We start from the raw sequence: 17,093 nt of genomic DNA, 5'->3' as shown, positions 1-17,093 counted from the left end.
GGAAAGGCTAAAGGGGCGAGAACCATCATACCTGCTCATAGAGCTTCTCCTCCACCAGCAGGTACGTCTTGGCCCAGCGTCTGAGGAACCACACGATGTCCTTCCCCATCTGTGGGCTCAGCAGCTCTGTCAGGCTCGCTCTGGTCGCCCTGGACTCCACCTCTGACGTCCTCAGCACTGCTGACAGCAACCTGGGACAGAAGAAGCACGAGATGCTGGATTAAAGATCATATATAATAGACATGAATGATCTGGTGGCTTAACTTGAATCATTGTTTGCAACTTTCTATGCATGTTATTGTTTAATCTTCTTTAAAGATCCATATAGCAATGCTGAAAACTGGTTTTAACTAATAAATGCTCTGGTATGTGTCTCTTCACAAATGAACACATAACCTGACAGATGCAGATGTGGGAGAACCAGAAAGAAATTCTGTGACGAGATGAAGTGGAGCAGACATGAGAGTTTAGGACCAGACACTAAGACAAGGATAGAATTAAGAAATACAGTCTGATAAAGTTTTGTTGGCACAAACAAGGTCACGACAAGTGGAGCAGCTCATAAGCAAAACAAAGACTGAACAGAACTTCATTATTTTGGTTTCCACAACAAAATGCATGCAGCTATGACAATACAAAAGATGCATGAGTAATGAGCACAACCTCGTCAAATAAGAAGCTCAACAAAAACACAGGGGAAGCATAAAAAGGAATAAAGAGAAAATTAAATTCATGTAGAAACATGAGGTGGAGTCAGTCAGCAGCACCGGCTCTGAGCTTCAAGGATTCAGTGTGATGCAGAATGTTTTTCCAGAAATGATTTTAAAGGAGCCCTTGGTCGAGAAGTTTGATACAGTTCAGTTGATTCAATCTTCAACAACAACAAATGATCAAACTGTAAAATACGCACACACACACACACACACACACACACACACACACACACACACACACACACACACACACACACACACACACACACACACACACACACACACACACAACAAAAGGACAGAGACAGAGGGCTTTAAAGGAGCTTATGGGTACGCCTCCCTGAGTGCACAGTTTCACATTGTTTGCAGAAAACAAAACCACGCTGACATTTACGGAGCCGGGGTCGTCCGCTCGCTATTAGGAAACCTGATGCCCTCGGCCACTCGTCTCTGCAACCCTCTGTCATCTCCCTTATGCACACGCACACAAATACACGCACACACTCGCACACGTCCACATAATGAACGATCTAGAAAACACAGGCGCTAGATGACCTTCAGCAGACAATATGACTGGCTGCTGTGACTGTCTATTGTCGTCACTGTGATTATCTACACAAACACACACACATACATACATGATTGCCTTTCGAACAAAGCAGCATCCAGTGTGACTGCCAACAGCCCTGAACTGCACAAGGTTTAAAACATCACCGTCACATACTGTTGAGCCGCACAATTAACTGCTTTTAAAAACATAAATACATTTGGATTCGATCTGTTGTATTCTCAAAGCCATTAGTTTGTAGCGATGCTCAATATTGTACAACACGACAATTTGTAACCCCGCAGTAGCAGAGAGACCACAATACAACGAAGCAACAAGAGAAGTTGTCCTAACATGAACAATCTGCTTTAGCAGAGAGTGGTGGCTGTAATTCCAGCTCCTCAGTGATTGTTTTATAGTTCGGTCAAATCTATTGTTGGATTAACAGTGGCTTTCTTTAACTTGTCCCTGGACTAGTTAACTTGTGCCAATGTACATATCTGCGGTGACCTAGTTACACTGCTCTTGACAATGAAAACAGCAGTTAATGACAATTTCTCAAAAAGTGACATTACAGCGCCATGAAAATGGAAATTTAAAGATCTGTAATTCTGTGGCAAATGAGCAGCCCCCAATTTGTGGTGTCACTGTGAACATCTCCGGACAAAAAGCAATAAGAATAGTGAATTACCTGATTCTTACATAGAAAAAAAAAAAACTGGCTAAATAACGTGTTTAAACACCTGGACATGCGAAACAGTTTGAATTTCCTCTCACCTGATGACTGAGTCTGTGCGGTTGCAGCCTGGTATGGATGAGGCCTTCTCTCCGGGCGATCCCAGGATCTGCAGCGTCGTGTTTATGTCCACCTCCGTCGAGTGTTTGATAGAGAACTCCATCACCTCCGAGGGGATTAATGGCGTTTCGCCCTGAGGATCGTCTGCTAATAGATACCCTGGAGAGTACACAGAGAGATGCAGATATAATATTACTACTAATAGACAATTATAATAAATGTACAGAAAGACATTTAAATATAAAAGGTTTCCCTGAAAATTAATGAGTGATTGAGTAATAGCTGTGAAATCCATCCAACAAACTGTTAAGGAGACTTGAGGCTGTAACTAGTTAAATTTTTTGAAAGTTAAACGACAATGTTTTTGTCCTGCTGCTGACCTGAGACCAGTATGAGCCAGTGGATGTCCTCATAGAGGTCGTCCAGTACTTTGCGGTCCACCGATCCAGGATCAGACGAGGCCATGAGGTGCTGCTGCGTTCTCTGGAGCTGACCGTGCAGCCGTGTCACCCGGTCCTCCAGCAGACTGCAGGGCAAGGTCAAAAACCAAATGTCAGCACCAATAACACAAACACGGCTTCTCCAAAAGCCAAGAAAGGACTGAGCTCTTACATTTAAAAATATAAACTATGGAGATTTTTACACAGAGAAAATCAATTAGCTGGAACTTTAACTTTACAACATACATTTTATTACACTATTAAGTTACAGAGAAAATTCCTACGTACCCATTGAGTTTCCCAGTAAAGATCCATTCTCAGTCAGATATAGGAGCCTGACCACTACAGTATATGAATAAATGGTTTCTGTTATTTACCTTGTGAGCAGAGGGATGCAGTGGTCAGCAGCCACACGTCCCAGCATGCCGATGCTGGACAGCTGGTCGGAGAACAGCTCTCTGTCGTCCTCCTGCAGCTCGTTGATCTCTTCCTCATCATGAGACGAGATGCCGTTCACCGACTGAGGGGTGAGCAGCATGTGGGAGGTGGGGGGAGGATGTGAGTGTCAGCATGAGCAAAAGCAGAAAACGTGTGACATGTACACGTTCATAAAAAGGTATTTTAAAAAATGGACAATGACTCTGACTGAGAAAATACTCACCAGGTTGCGTGTGCCATCAGGAGCTGCTAAGTGACACTGAATATACGAGTTGAAGACCTGGATCGCTGGCTGGACAAAACAGCCGCGAGGAAAATGCTCCTCATCCTGAACGAGCGTGAGCCACGACTCCAGGAGCTTGTCATAGGCCTCCATGTAAACCATGTCGTCTTTATCCAGCTGAGAAGAAAAATATATCAGTGATTTACATTATTTGACAAAACCCAAATCCAACTAACTGAAAGGGAAATTTAACTGGACATAAAATGTCACATTCTGCTTTAAATTTTCCCCCAGATATTCTATGCTTGCATTAATAGTCTTCTACCATCTTATTCATACGAACTTCCCTGTGTGTTTAGGTACAATCACCAACCTTATGACGAATTATTGTCACCTTTGTAAAGCACTTTAGTCAACAACTGTTATTCTGTCATATATAAAAAACTGACTTGACTTAATTAATTTCTCTGTGACTAAACATTTGTCACGTCACTATAAAATGTCCTGGAGAACAAGAACTTGCTCGTAACTAAAACAAAAAGATGAACATTTACTTTTGCAACCAAAGGGTCATAAAAGCAGATAAAAAAAGAGAAAACAGTAATAAAGAATAGTGAGAGAGGAAGAGGTTCAGTGCAAATTCAGATTCATGGGCCGCATGTGGATGCCCAGAACTCCGAGGACTTGGACAGATGACGAAATGTAAACCAAGCATATCCTTGCGACCTGGCCTTCAGTTAACACTGCACAGGCCAAAAAGGTTGGGAGGATGAGCTGAGTTATGGGAGACAGATGTTAGTGTCATTACTCACCACCTCCTCCAGGGCTGCGCTGCGTCCAAACGAACAGGTGAGCAGCGTGAGGCTGTTGATGAAGGAGGTGAAGAGGTCGTTGGGCAGGGCTGTTAAAATACTTCGTGGGAACATGGTGATAAGGTTGGAGATGATATTGGAGATGCCCACCGCCTCCGAGTCCTCTATCTCAATCCTAGAAATGCAGATGATAAAATGAGAAAAGAACATTCATATTCCTGAAATAAAGATACTCATATAATAATAATAATTTACATTCAGATACAACAATCTGTTTAAAGTTCAAACCGTTTCTTTTCCATTTCCCATTCAAACCCCTTCTTTGGCGTGAGGAATGACAGTTTCCACTCAGCAGGGCGAGGCTGAGGCTAAACTGGGGTCACTTACCAGTTTACCCGCTGGTGACTGAGGTTTGGAAACAGGCATGAAAATTGATCCTTAACCAAAACTCATAGGCAACTTGAGTTGAGCCGTTTTCCACAGCTGCATGTGAGGTTATTTTTATGGTATTTCTGTCTCGTAGTAAAGCTCACACAGGAGGAGATAGGACGACAGAATGGCTGTAATTACGCTTCTCATTTCAAAATGACTTTATCATTGGATCACACTACAAAGCATTAAGCTGCACTTCTGTTCAAGCTAATGTTAAACTTTAATAACAGACATCAAAGTGACTTGTAATCTGAATCCTACAGCATCTGGACAAATCTAACCCCAGTGCCTGTATGATCGACATGAAGTAACAGCAATTTAATCAGGTGCCAAAGTCCGTTTTACGGCCATGCTATCCTTGCTTCTATGTGTCTCTGTCAGGTTGTGTTTGAACCAAGTTAAGTGTCTCTGAATTGCCCTGAAACCGGCAACAAAATGCATCACGCCACACGATAATGCTGTGACCAGGCAGTGGAGCAAAGGGGACAAAATAGCTCCAGATGAACAAATTAAAAAACGTCGGAATCCAGGCTGGAATTTATCCCAAAACAAGAACCTTTCCCACTCAGAACATACAGTAGAGTACTTTCCAATCAGTGTATACGTATGAGTTGCAGTACTGCAGGACAACACCTGGTATTTATACATAAATGTATATATTCAAATCTGTTTGAACACAGTTCTCCACAGTCAGGCACACTGTGTGTGGGACCTAGCTAACCCCTATCAGATGGAGTTAAATTGCGAGCAGAACTGTTCAATCATTGTAGATCGGCCATCCCTCTCCACATGGTTTTCCGATGAGGCAACTGGAAAAAAGCTCCAAGAATAGGTGATTACAGACAGAGCAGGAGAGGAGAGAGAGGGAGAGCCTGAGTGAGCAGAGAGGGAACGAGAGACCCCTACTCACCGAATCACATGATAACAGTACAGTAAACTTTAAGTTATTCACGGCCCCTTAATTCAAATCAGAAACACACTGACTAAAGAGCCCACCACAAATCAAAAGAAAATACTTCTACTGTCCTTGCTGGCATTAGATAACTATCTCTCAGTCTCTCACATTCACATGCACACATAGTTCTTATGAACACCACTATTTATGACAGAACCCTCTATGAACATATCGTGTATCAAACCTCAATGTCTGCTCAGATTTGTACTCATTTAGTTTCTGATCCAACAATTCCTTATTTAAAAATAACAATTCAGCTGGTTTTAGAGGGTACTTGTAAATGGTAAATGGTCTGTATTTGTAAAGCTTTTCTATTACTGGCCCCCACATCGCATTCACACACCAAGGCGCTGGCCTAACCACAGGGACGTACTTAGGCTCTTGCCTGACAAGAGGAGCTGCGGATCAATTTGCCAAATACACAGCGGGTGGATGGCCGCTCTACCTTCTGATCTTTTTTTAACCTAATGACTTTTAACATTTGTGAAATCTGTTTTTTTAATTAAACCTCCAATAGCGGAAAAAAGCTGACCTCATGTCATTTTTACTGTGAGTTGATTTAGCAAACCTGTTAACAAAAGGCTGCTCATTTGTAAATTCAACAGTCACCGAGCAACATTATGATTCACTGGAGTTAGTTTTTTTTACTTTAATACCGTTTTTGGTCTCCTCCAACTCAAGAGGAAAACATTTGACTTTGTTCCCCAGCTTCCATTGTGTGTCTGCCATTTGGTACGGAGGATGTATTTTACAATTAGGTGACAAATCTCTACTGGATTAAGTGATTACTTTTATAGTCACATTGCTTTTTTGAGCGCTATCGTTATAAATTGTTGTTCTGAATATATTGATAACAAAAAAATGTTATAATGGTCTCCATGAACCTGTTTATTCTTAGTTTTAAAATGCATCTCGACCACACATTGTTGTATGAACACCAATGTGTCCTGACACATCTCCAACAAGGACGTTACAGCAAAATACGCATCAGTGCAGGACTTGGTGGTTGTTCTGGTTCTCGATGTACTCTACTGAAGCGTTACTTAGACACAGTACAGTCTAAATAATACCTTAAATATATGTAATGAATAGCTACTTACTCTATACACATCATATGGTAAAGTAAATAGAATCAGTTTTTGAAAGAGTTTTTTCTGTTTTCATATTTTTAAGCTGGTGTACGTGGATAACCGTCTCCTCTCTGCTGCTAAAAAAAGAGCAGTAATCTTCTTTTAATGCATCTTCCCGAAGCCTGAACCACACCGATTCCCCGCATCACACACAGGAGCGATCAATAGCCTCCTGTGAGACCTGCCAAATGCCGACACAACTCGTAATGTGTCTCAGCAGAAGATCACAAGCTCTATTTCTCCACATGACCTCTGCTAACAAGCAAGAGATACAGGAATCACACAGTGCGACCCAGTGGCTCAGTTTCTTTAATGCCATGCACCTGCCCACACCAATTCAAATGTGAAGCCAGTCGAACCATGTGAAAGTAATAAAATCTAGTTCACGTATACAGGGAGTTATAATTTGTTTAAAGTGATCATAATTAATCTAAAGGCAAACATATAGTTTAAAGCACTTATGCACATGTGTTTAAATGTCTTATCCTCATGCTTATGAGTCATACTGATATTACGTATGACTCTGGTATATTTTTATTGTGATTTTAGTATGTTTTTGATACAGTCCTTGCAAATATACGCTGATATTTAATCTGGATACAACCAGATGATACGTTGTTGTGGATGCTTGATTCCTGCTTCTAACCAATCAACATAAATTAGGGAACCACTATTACCAGCTGGCTTTTACTTTAGAAGAACGGCCAGGCTACTTGAATCAAAATAGGTTTTCTAATTGTATTGAAAGCTGCGCTGAAGGACTTTCAAATGGATTCAGGTTCATTAAACTCTGCAGAAATTCCTTCATGATCAGGCAGCTCGATATTAGATTAGATGAGAACGACCTAATGATTAGCAAATTCTAAAGGTGGTTGTTTTTTTGTCTGTATTAATACCCAGGGTTTGAGAAGCTGTTTCTGTGAGAAGAAAAATGCATAATTTAATCCACATTCACATAAAATTAATTTGAGAGGAAACTGGAAATGTTCCCAGTCAGGCGTATTTGTTACCGAACTGGAAGACAACATATTCCCCCTCCAGCCAGTTTCCCATAGAGTGTACAGATGCTACAATCAAAGGCCATTAAAAACACAGACTCAACAAGCAATTACTTCCTGTAAATAAAGCAGAAATGGCACAGTATGAGTCACGCTGCTGCTGACGTCGGCCTTCATCACTTGTTGAGTCTCTGATTTTAAGGAACGTGAAATCCTTGAGATACTGGTGAAAGACAAACAGCTACTACGACAAAGTAACATGAACAGATTCTGTGTCCTGGATTCCAAAATATATACTGTCGTATTTAAAATGTACAGCAGCAGGTTTAAAGCATTAATTCTATATTAAAAGACACAAAACCCAGAGATGTAGCTATTATTACACAATTGGAAGAGAAAAATAGCTTTTAAATGCATTAACCTCAGTACACCTCAGTAAAAGCTAAAGCTAAAAATGTTAAACATAACCTGCACAATAACAATCATTTAGGAAAGGGAAAGCTAATTTAGTGCAGCAGTGGGTGTATTATAGCATCTATGGGGAGCTGCTTTCAATTTGCAGATTTGAATTGGTCCCATCTGTTGTTTCTAAGGCCTCACCTGTCAGTCTGGTGGAAAATACTTGAAGGTTTTGCTAGTTTCTGTATCAAACATAAAATTTGCCAACAAATGCCAAAAGAAAACATGAGTGAAATCAGTGCGACTGATTAAAATAGTTGGATAATAGCTAGTATTAACTTCTGCTTGAAAACTATGTAATAATCTCTACTAATGAGATTTACATGTGAAATAAAACAGGTCCCTGCTGTGAGCTTTTTGTTCTTTAATTTATTCTTAATTAAGGATTTCGTTTCCCGTCCACTGGCAAAAGTAATGACTACACCGACCAAACTCTCTTTGAACAGAAATGCTGTGAACATAAGTACTGTTGTCAGACTTTAAGCCTCATTTGAAGAAGACAGTCCTGCTGCTGTCAGTAGTGTTCAGCCTAAAACCTAAAACCTCATATTTCACAGTTAAACACATTTTACACAAGCGCTGTACTTCTTCAGTCCCTAAATGGTATTTAATGGAAAATGTTTACGTTAAATCCTGCGCTACTATTCCCGCTTTAATAAGTGTCACAGGCCAAACACTGCCAGCAGTATGAATAATAAGAAAGACTATACGACACCTACCCGTTGATCATGCTCAGTAGGCCCTCAACCAGGTGGGCCAGGTAGGAGACCTGGGCGCTCTCGTCCGGGAAGATGGGCCCATGCATGGAGGCCAGCTGCGCCAAGCACTGCAGGGAGTCCTGAGCCATGTCCGTGTCCTCCCGAATCTTCCTGTGTACCTGAAGACGGGAACAAAGAGATTTAGTTTTCAGTTTCAGTTTGTGTTCACAATATATGAAAGCAGGAACGTGTGGATTAAAGGGCAGAATCTATGAATCTATGAGTTCACATTAAACTAGACATTGTTGGAAATCCAGAAAAAAGGACTAAAAAATACAGCGTGTGGAAAAACTCCTGCACATTGTCACTTAACAAATGACTTAAACAGCACATAATGATTCTGTTATGTGTTGCTTTTTTGGCCCACCTGCAAATAAGAAAAGAAAACACGGGTAGACAAAAAGAGCTTTTTCAAATTCCTCCCGTTTCTTAAAACAACTTGTTAAATGAGGGCAACACTGAGCACCCTGTGTGTGTGTGTGAGTCAGGGTCTTGAAATTTCCCTGATTCTAATGAGCATCTGCATGACTGGAACTAATACAATAAATATCACACAGTGTATCACTGTACAAATGTGAATCTAAACTGAAAGGAGGTTTTACTTTACAGTGTCTAGTTTTCATTGTATTGTGTGAAATTAACTATGTAATCTTTATTTAAATACATTTATACGTTAAATTACTGAGTGTGAAGTGCTTCAGACATTAAACGCCTTGCAAATCATGGAAATTATTCTTTATTCTTTAAATCTTGGAATACCATAACTACCAGAAGCTTGTGTTAAAACTGTTAAAGCAACTGCAGTAGTCACCAAATTAAATCTGGGACCTGTTTTAAATACAATATAACATGTAACCTATGCAGTTTGCATTCATACTGACAGAAAATCAATAGGGACAATAATGGCAATAATAATTTTAAAGTATGAATCAGGTATTTAATATAAAATGTTTATGTACCGTATACATTATGTCTCAGCTGTAGTTAACACGTATCATTCCTAATAATAAATAAATTTATGTGATCTGTAGCTAGACAAATGGAAGAAAACTGATGGAAGGATTATCAAAAGAAAAAGTACTTAATTTAAGTTTTTGCTAAATCTGAAATTTGTCCATTGTTGGGTCCGTTATATTTTTCTAGTAACAGCACAAAGGACAGTATGCACCAGTCTCACTTTCACAGAAGCCCTGATGTGCTGGTGCTTTTAAGTGAATGCTAATTAAAAGAACAGTTTTACACTGAGAACAAAAAGAGGAACCTGCCGCTCGTCATTACACCAAAAAAACTTGACTGCATTAATACTCACTGGTGTAACCACTACCCAGCAATCTGAGGCGTAGCAAAACGGTGATTTGATTTTCAACACGTCTGTCTTCAGACACTGTGACCTCGCTCTCAATCAATCAATCAATCAATCCATCAATTACTGAGCTTGTCTGATCCCACAGACTGCCTCAATCAAACCCAGAGAGGAAAGATCCAGCTTGTGATGGAAAAGATCTGCTCAGTTCTGGGATTTGGGGGTTTGTCTGTACTGAGCTGTCACACTCCGACAAGAGAAGACACATTGTTGGTTTTAACTGTGCACACAGGCAGAGAAACGCATAAAGTACGAAAGCAGCAGCAACAGCACAGCGAGTCATCACAGCCTCTCAGCAACATGTGTTTCCACTGACGCTACTACACAGACGTCTGGAAGCTCAACTGCCGTCCTCCTGTGATCTGAGGCTCTGTTCCCAGCCAGTCTCAGTGCTGTCCCTCTTTCTTCGTCTTCTCCCGTCTCTTGAACTGTCATCCTCCTAAATCCAGAGCAAACGCTGCATCACCGGCTCCACACTCTTTGCCACAGCATGGCCCAGTTGCAAAAGCAATCAAACTTTCAACCTCCCTCTCCTTGTTGCTTCTTCTTCCTCCTCCTCCTCCTCCTCCTCAGATCCTCTCCCGTTCTCACTTCCTCCCCCCAAATTCTTTCCTGCAGCCTCTCCCCACTTCTCCTCCCCTCTCGTCTCTCTCTGTTCTCCAGTGGAGGTGCCTGGTGGGTTATAATCAACACTGCAGGGAAGACATATCAGATGCTAACATAGTGTAGCCTCTGTAGTCTTCGCTACTGCTGCTGCCCTCTTCCAGAGCGTGAAGTCATCCTCTGGAAGAGCTCAGAGAAGGAGGAGGAGGGGAGGTTAATGGGAAAGTGAGCGAGAGAGAAAGAGAGGGAGGGGTGGGAGAGGCAGTGCAAGGACTGAACAGTGCAAAAAAACAGCTGCACCAGTGAACGATCCATGCGATTCCAGTAATGTCAGTCGCCTTGAGTCTGACTATAGTTAGAGATACAAAAACGAGAGTGTGTGTGTGTGTCAGTATGTGGGGAGAGAGAACAAGATACAACAATATGAAGCACTCTGAATACGCAGATCAGATGTCAGCAGATTTTTCACACTGATTAATCAATGGATTTGGTATCAGCAAACCACTAAATGCTGTTCTTTATGCCACTGCCACAGTTGCTAATTCGGTGCTTGTTGTGTTTGCTTTGGCAGTGGAATTAACTTCTTCGTGTGCGTGTGTGGAAATGAAAAGTGAGCAGAACTTTGTGTAGGTTTAAATTTATTTTTATACCAGTGCCAACTATGAAAACTGATTTTCAGCGCTGTCACCAATTCATCATTTTTTTATATATCTTATTTTAACAAATATAAAACTCCCTTCTATGAATCACACTTTTAAATTAAACCTCAATCAGGTTCTGGATTTAAATCCATTTCCATGATGGATTGACATTTCTTTTGTTCTCTGTACTGTTACATAACTCATATCATAACTGTGCCTATTAAGAATATGTCACCTTTTACTGCTTTAGCTGAACTCATGAATTAATGTTGCTGCTAGCATAGACTTGCTGTATAGTTAGTCTTCCAATATGCAATATTAATTTCACCATTCGTTAGCATTTAAATATGTTTCAAGACAGTTTTGACAATCTTTTTTTGCTTTTGTGTGTCTATATGGTCAAACTTTGTAATATGATTATTGTTATGAGTACAAGTGTAAACATTTTTTTTTGTTTAGGTTTCTGCTGTCGAATAAAAGGTTTGAAGGCATAAGAATTTGAAAAGCTGTAAAAATCTATCCAACATAAACCAATGTTATTAAATATCAGATAGTAAAGTGCAGGGGATTAATATGAAGCACCTATTTCTAAAGGGGAAATCATTTCACTTTGGAGAAAAACAATGTTCACAGTGAAGTGAAGAGAAAGAGAGAGACAGAAAGAGAGCAGGAAGAATGAGAAATGATATTTATAGAAGGAGACAAAGCCTGGTGTCTGTTTCCTCGGGGGCTCAGAGGCTCATCTTTCTGTTTTTTCAAATCAACACTTTGCTTCCAACTTATTGTCTTTCGCTCACTCGTTTCCACCATCTCTCTCTCCCTTCCTCCCTCTGTCTCCCAGATTGGGTTACTGTCTGCCTGCAGGCCTCTGCTGCAGCCTCATCAGTGCTTGTGCTCCACACTTATTGTGTTTACTCTCTGAAACAACATGAAACGATTTAGTGTTTGTACTCTAGTACTTCTACTATTGTGTGGACACGATGTGGGCTTCTATCCCGATGTATGTAATATTAAATCACAACAGTGATATAAACAGTATGACGGTTTATCATTTTCTGGAGAAATGACTCATAAACACTTCTGCAATAAAGAATCTGTGTTTGGATTTTTGGGTATTCTAGTGAATGATATACTGAAAATGAGTAGTATTTTATCACACTGTTGCAACAATACTTCAGTTTTGCCATAAAGAGCTACTAGCTACTGATAAAAGAATCTAGCAGAAGCTCTAAAGTCTGACACATTTCGATCATTGATCACATGTTCAACAGCTACTCAGGGGAGTAGTAACCTCAGACATGTCCACAGTAAGAATAGAGCAGAGGCCATTAGACTGCAGAGATAACAACCACAATGCTGAACCAAATAAATTAAAGTGTCTTAGTGACCAAGATTGCGATTTACTGTAAGTATTTGAGTTTTCAGTATAAAATTAAATTAAATAGTTGATTAATTACTTACTAACACATTTACATCACCTTTCACTGTGAAACAGAGCACATATCTCACTGAGTATTACGTTTGCAGTGAAGATGTCAATGTAAATGCTACGGAGCATTTCTCCAGCTTGTTTTTTTAATCATCTTCACTTTCAACAACCTCTATAGGCATCAGAAGTGTCCTGCTCTAGCCCCAAAATGCAGCTTTATTTAGGAAGATATGCATGTGAGCTACAGAAATATCCATTGACATTGAACAATAAATTCAGTCACAAGCATGAATTTAGAATAGGATCAGAATTAGGGAAGTCGTTACAAAGATTACTATTAGTTTTGGCAAACATATTAGTTTTAAAACCCAATTACTGTCAATATAATATAATGTAAGACAAAGAAAAGAAACAAATTCTCACCATTCAAAACCTGCAACTATTAAATATTTTATAATAATAATTTTGTGTGCATCAACTGATGCATCAACTGCAGCTCTATTGTCAATGAAGGTCCTCTTCAGTAAAGAAACAAACATTTGTGTTTTTAGAGTGTGTTTATGTAAGTAAGATGTGTATTCGCAGGAAGAAAAGCATGACTGGATAAAATATAAGTGGGTATGTGTGTACAGCTGTTATATTTATGAATGAGCAGGTGGATGTGTATTACTGCTATTACACAGTGTACTATTAAAATACATGCACACTGTGGTTGTGTGCGTGTTTGTGCGTGCAGTGTTACTGCAGTGTGTATGTGTACAGGTCCATTTGATGCAATGAAATAAACCAGATGCATCTGACCGTACTGGATGGTCTGTGTTTGCTTGTGGGTACATACTCCATCACAATTTGCTGCTGCTCTCTAATCACAGAGTCAAACTGAAACTGAAAACCCAGAGAAACACAAAAACACACAGCTGAGGTCAAAATTACAGACGCCTCAGTTGTCTGGGCTTTTTTTTATGTGGACTGGGCTCGACTGGGGGATGTGCACTGTGATCACGACATGTTAAAAATCGACAACAGTGGAGTGGGTTTATTTAGTAGGGCAACAATCAGCATGGTCTTCCTCCTTTTCAATCTCCCATAGCCCATTTATCTCCACACCTCTCTCACTCTCCTGAAAATTGTATCCACATTTCACACTCTCTCTAAATAGCTTTTCCTCTCTTCCATCTTCTTTGTCTCCCACATAAAATTACACAGTATGCCCCTTCCCTTCTTGCACCTTGTTCCATTTTCTCTTCTATTCCGCTCATTCTCTCAACTCTCTTATTTTGTTCCCCATCTTCTGTTCTTCCTCTATCTTCAATCACCCCTGAATCTCAGAGCTGTGTAGTTGTCACCAGCTGAAGTGGACGTGGGATAAGTGCTCTTCTACAAAACCCCCGGGGGTCTGAATGACACTTTGGAGGATTGCGGATCTCGTCTGCAAAATAATTGCTAAATACAGCATAGGTATTAAGCTGATTTCCAAAATATGTGCTTGCCCTATCTGTCAGAAATTAGAGGCCTCAAAGACAGTGACAGCCTTCAATAATGATCTGGCTCAATTTAATTTCATTTCATAAACAATAACTGTGATTATTGTTGAAGTCCTGCAGAAACAGAACATTTTATTGTTTAAACTTAAAACTGAAAATGATCAACAGTAATTGAGGCACATACAAAGGTTGTAGCAGGTAATAGACCTTCTATTGTTGATTTGTGAATTGTCACCAACTCTTCTTACAGGTCACTTCAGGCTCTTGTGCATAAAAAGCATGTTTGGGATCTACCTATAGATTTTCAACATTAAGTCAGATCCAAAATCTTCAGCTTAAGTTTCTTGAAGTAGTTCATGGAGGATTTAAGCTGTAATAAACCTGAATTATTAAAGTGTATGAATGACGTCTCTGACCACTAAGCAAACGTGCTGGCTGTGAAAACAGACAGCAGTCTCCTGTCTGCACATAACGGTGATTGGTGAGCGAGAGCTGGAGCCAGTTAATGGGAGACTGACAGGCACCCACCCACAGAGGGACGGAGACTCCCCCAGAGCCCCTCAACAGAGTGTTGTGTGTGTATGTGATGGTTGGGTTACTGCGGTTGTTAACAGGGGCTCCTAATCTCGGGGCTGGGCTCTAATCCTGCCACTGGTCTGATGTGGACTGTGACCCTGATGGCGCGTGTCCCTCCACACACACTTATCCTGGTCTCAGCCCGTTACCCCTCAAAGCTGAGGAGGCACAGCAGCTGACACAGCAGAGGACCCCATAAATCGAATAAATACACACACACAGACTTGCACACATTGACTACACAAAACCACGGACAAGACATAGATCTATGCTGAGAGCAGGAACAAAAATACACCACATAAGATCAAACCGACACTGTCCCACAGAGACAGATAACGTGTCAACACACAAAAATGCACACAACACAAGCAGGGGGATATTATAACACACACACACACAGCTGACACACACAGCAGCCTTGCAATAACAAACAGTTGAGCTACTAGAAATACCAGAGTGAGGGGTCTGAAAACTGAAGCCATCACAAAACACATCGCGCAGATTCCAACAGCAAAGAGAACCGACTGAAAAATGACAAACATTTTTATTCATGCCAAACTGACGCAATTGGCCAATCAAATCCTTGATTAGGCCGGTGTGCACTGTTTATCAAATCTCTGATTACATTCTACGCTTAGAGCCAATTACAGTTATTGGTGCTTGTGGAATTAGCAATGACAATGAGACTGAGAAGTTTTCCAGCTGCATGAGAAATGCTTGAATTTACACATTGAACAGTGGTAATCAGGCAGAGTGGTGAAAAAAAAAGACAAAATTAGTATCTGTTGATTGTACGACCAACAATAATTGTTGTTTCACTAGTTGTTAACTGTATTCTCGAAGTACAGATGATAATGAAATAACAGTAAGTTCCAAAAAGGATGCAAACAGTTCAAATGACATTAAATCAAAACAGGAAACAAAACACTAAACTACTGCAAGTTTATTTATTTAATTAAGATAGTGTTTTTCTGTCTATAATGCCAAAGAAAATATGCAAATAAATAAAATGAAATATGTCTTCACAGAGAAAGAGCAGCAGTTGCTGTCATTTAAACAAATGACACTTGTTAGCTTTAAAGCACTTCAGTTCCAAAAACTCAAAGGATGCCTCTCACTGACACTGACTTTTGACTGTGTATAATCCAGACAGAAAAGGTACTATCAGGTGAATTTTGAAGGAGCAACAATAAAAAACTAAAACTACATTACTCACCATTAAGACCTCATAAAATAATCTTATGTCAGATGACAAACACAAATCAAACCAGTATGCATCCGATTTCTGTAACTGAAGTGACAAAAAAAGCTCCACACAACAAAACTGAGAGTTTGAAGGTGGAGTCAAGAAACTCCAAACAACTAACACTGAAAGCTGCCACAACTGCCTTTGAAAGAAACACAGAACTTTTGTGGCTATGTTGCAAACCACTTTTATGGTGCATTAATCTGCACTGCCAAACACAAGATGTGATTCTAAAGACAGAAGTAGTACACACACATACTTACAAAAATAAATAGGTAGAAAGCAAAATCTCTGACACCCTAACACACTAAAGAATTAAAAAGACCAACGCACAGGCCACCTCCCATCATATGATGAAAGCTGTACTTCAACGCAGTAAAGTAAAAAATATACAAAAGACACATTCAGTAGCTCAACATCCAGTCAGACAATTCTCAACTTGCTAAAACACCCTGATTAGAACTGACTACTCCACACAACTGCTGACTCTTGTGTCAGGGACCAAAAATGGTATCAAGAAGGTGATGGAGTGATGTAGCAATACTTCTCAGGGGTTAGGGTGGTGGAGCACGTAGGTAACAGGTACTGTAGGTAGCTGTGTCAGTGGAATAGGTAATAACAGGTAAGGGCTAAAATGTACAGCTGCTCAAAGACAGTAGTGTCTGGCAACAGAAGAAGAACTGACCGGGTTGTTCCACACTTCCTCTTCACGCAGTTTGCTTGGCCAGCATGAGCCGCCTCTTTAAAACACACAAGTCAGCGCACAAAAATACACATTTACTTCACCGGGCGGTCCTCTGGACAGTAACACAATAACACGACCCCGCTGCAAAGCAGCCATAAATCTACTTAATGGTGCATTCAAGGAACCCACGAAAGAAGTAAAAACTTAACATCAGCCAAAAACACAAGGTCAAGTGAGTCTTCTTTGCCCAACATGAAAAGGCAAACTGTCTCACTTTGTTTATCATAACTAAACCACCATGCAGAAGTCAGGAAAAACTGAAGAAGAAGAAAGGGCAAAGCAGGACATGAGAAAACTCCAATCCA

General features: G+C 40.3%; 1 protein-coding gene across 1 annotated transcript in view; it reads right to left on the bottom strand.

Moving 5' to 3' along the window:
* The window catches only part of xpo4 (exportin 4), a 38,278-nt gene that overhangs the window by 5,685 nt on the left and 15,500 nt on the right, over positions 1 to 17,093 (bottom strand). The window contains exons 8-14 of the mRNA XM_026376384.1: positions 8,663 to 8,820; positions 3,970 to 4,144; positions 3,158 to 3,334; positions 2,874 to 3,016; positions 2,437 to 2,582; positions 2,038 to 2,215; positions 32 to 191 (exon numbers count right to left, since the gene is read on the bottom strand). Coding sequence (XP_026232169.1) covers positions 32 to 191; positions 2,038 to 2,215; positions 2,437 to 2,582; positions 2,874 to 3,016; positions 3,158 to 3,334; positions 3,970 to 4,144; positions 8,663 to 8,820 — 1,137 coding nt within the window. The remainder of the gene's footprint in view (positions 1 to 31; positions 192 to 2,037; positions 2,216 to 2,436; positions 2,583 to 2,873; positions 3,017 to 3,157; positions 3,335 to 3,969; positions 4,145 to 8,662; positions 8,821 to 17,093) is intronic.

The sequence above is a fragment of the Anabas testudineus genome, chromosome 21 (genome assembly GCF_900324465.2).
Source record: "Anabas testudineus chromosome 21, fAnaTes1.2, whole genome shotgun sequence".
Classification (NCBI taxonomy): domain Eukaryota; kingdom Metazoa; phylum Chordata; class Actinopteri; order Anabantiformes; family Anabantidae; genus Anabas; species Anabas testudineus.
Note: the sequence above shows the minus strand (reverse complement) of the source record. Positions and strands in the feature narration are given on the sequence as shown.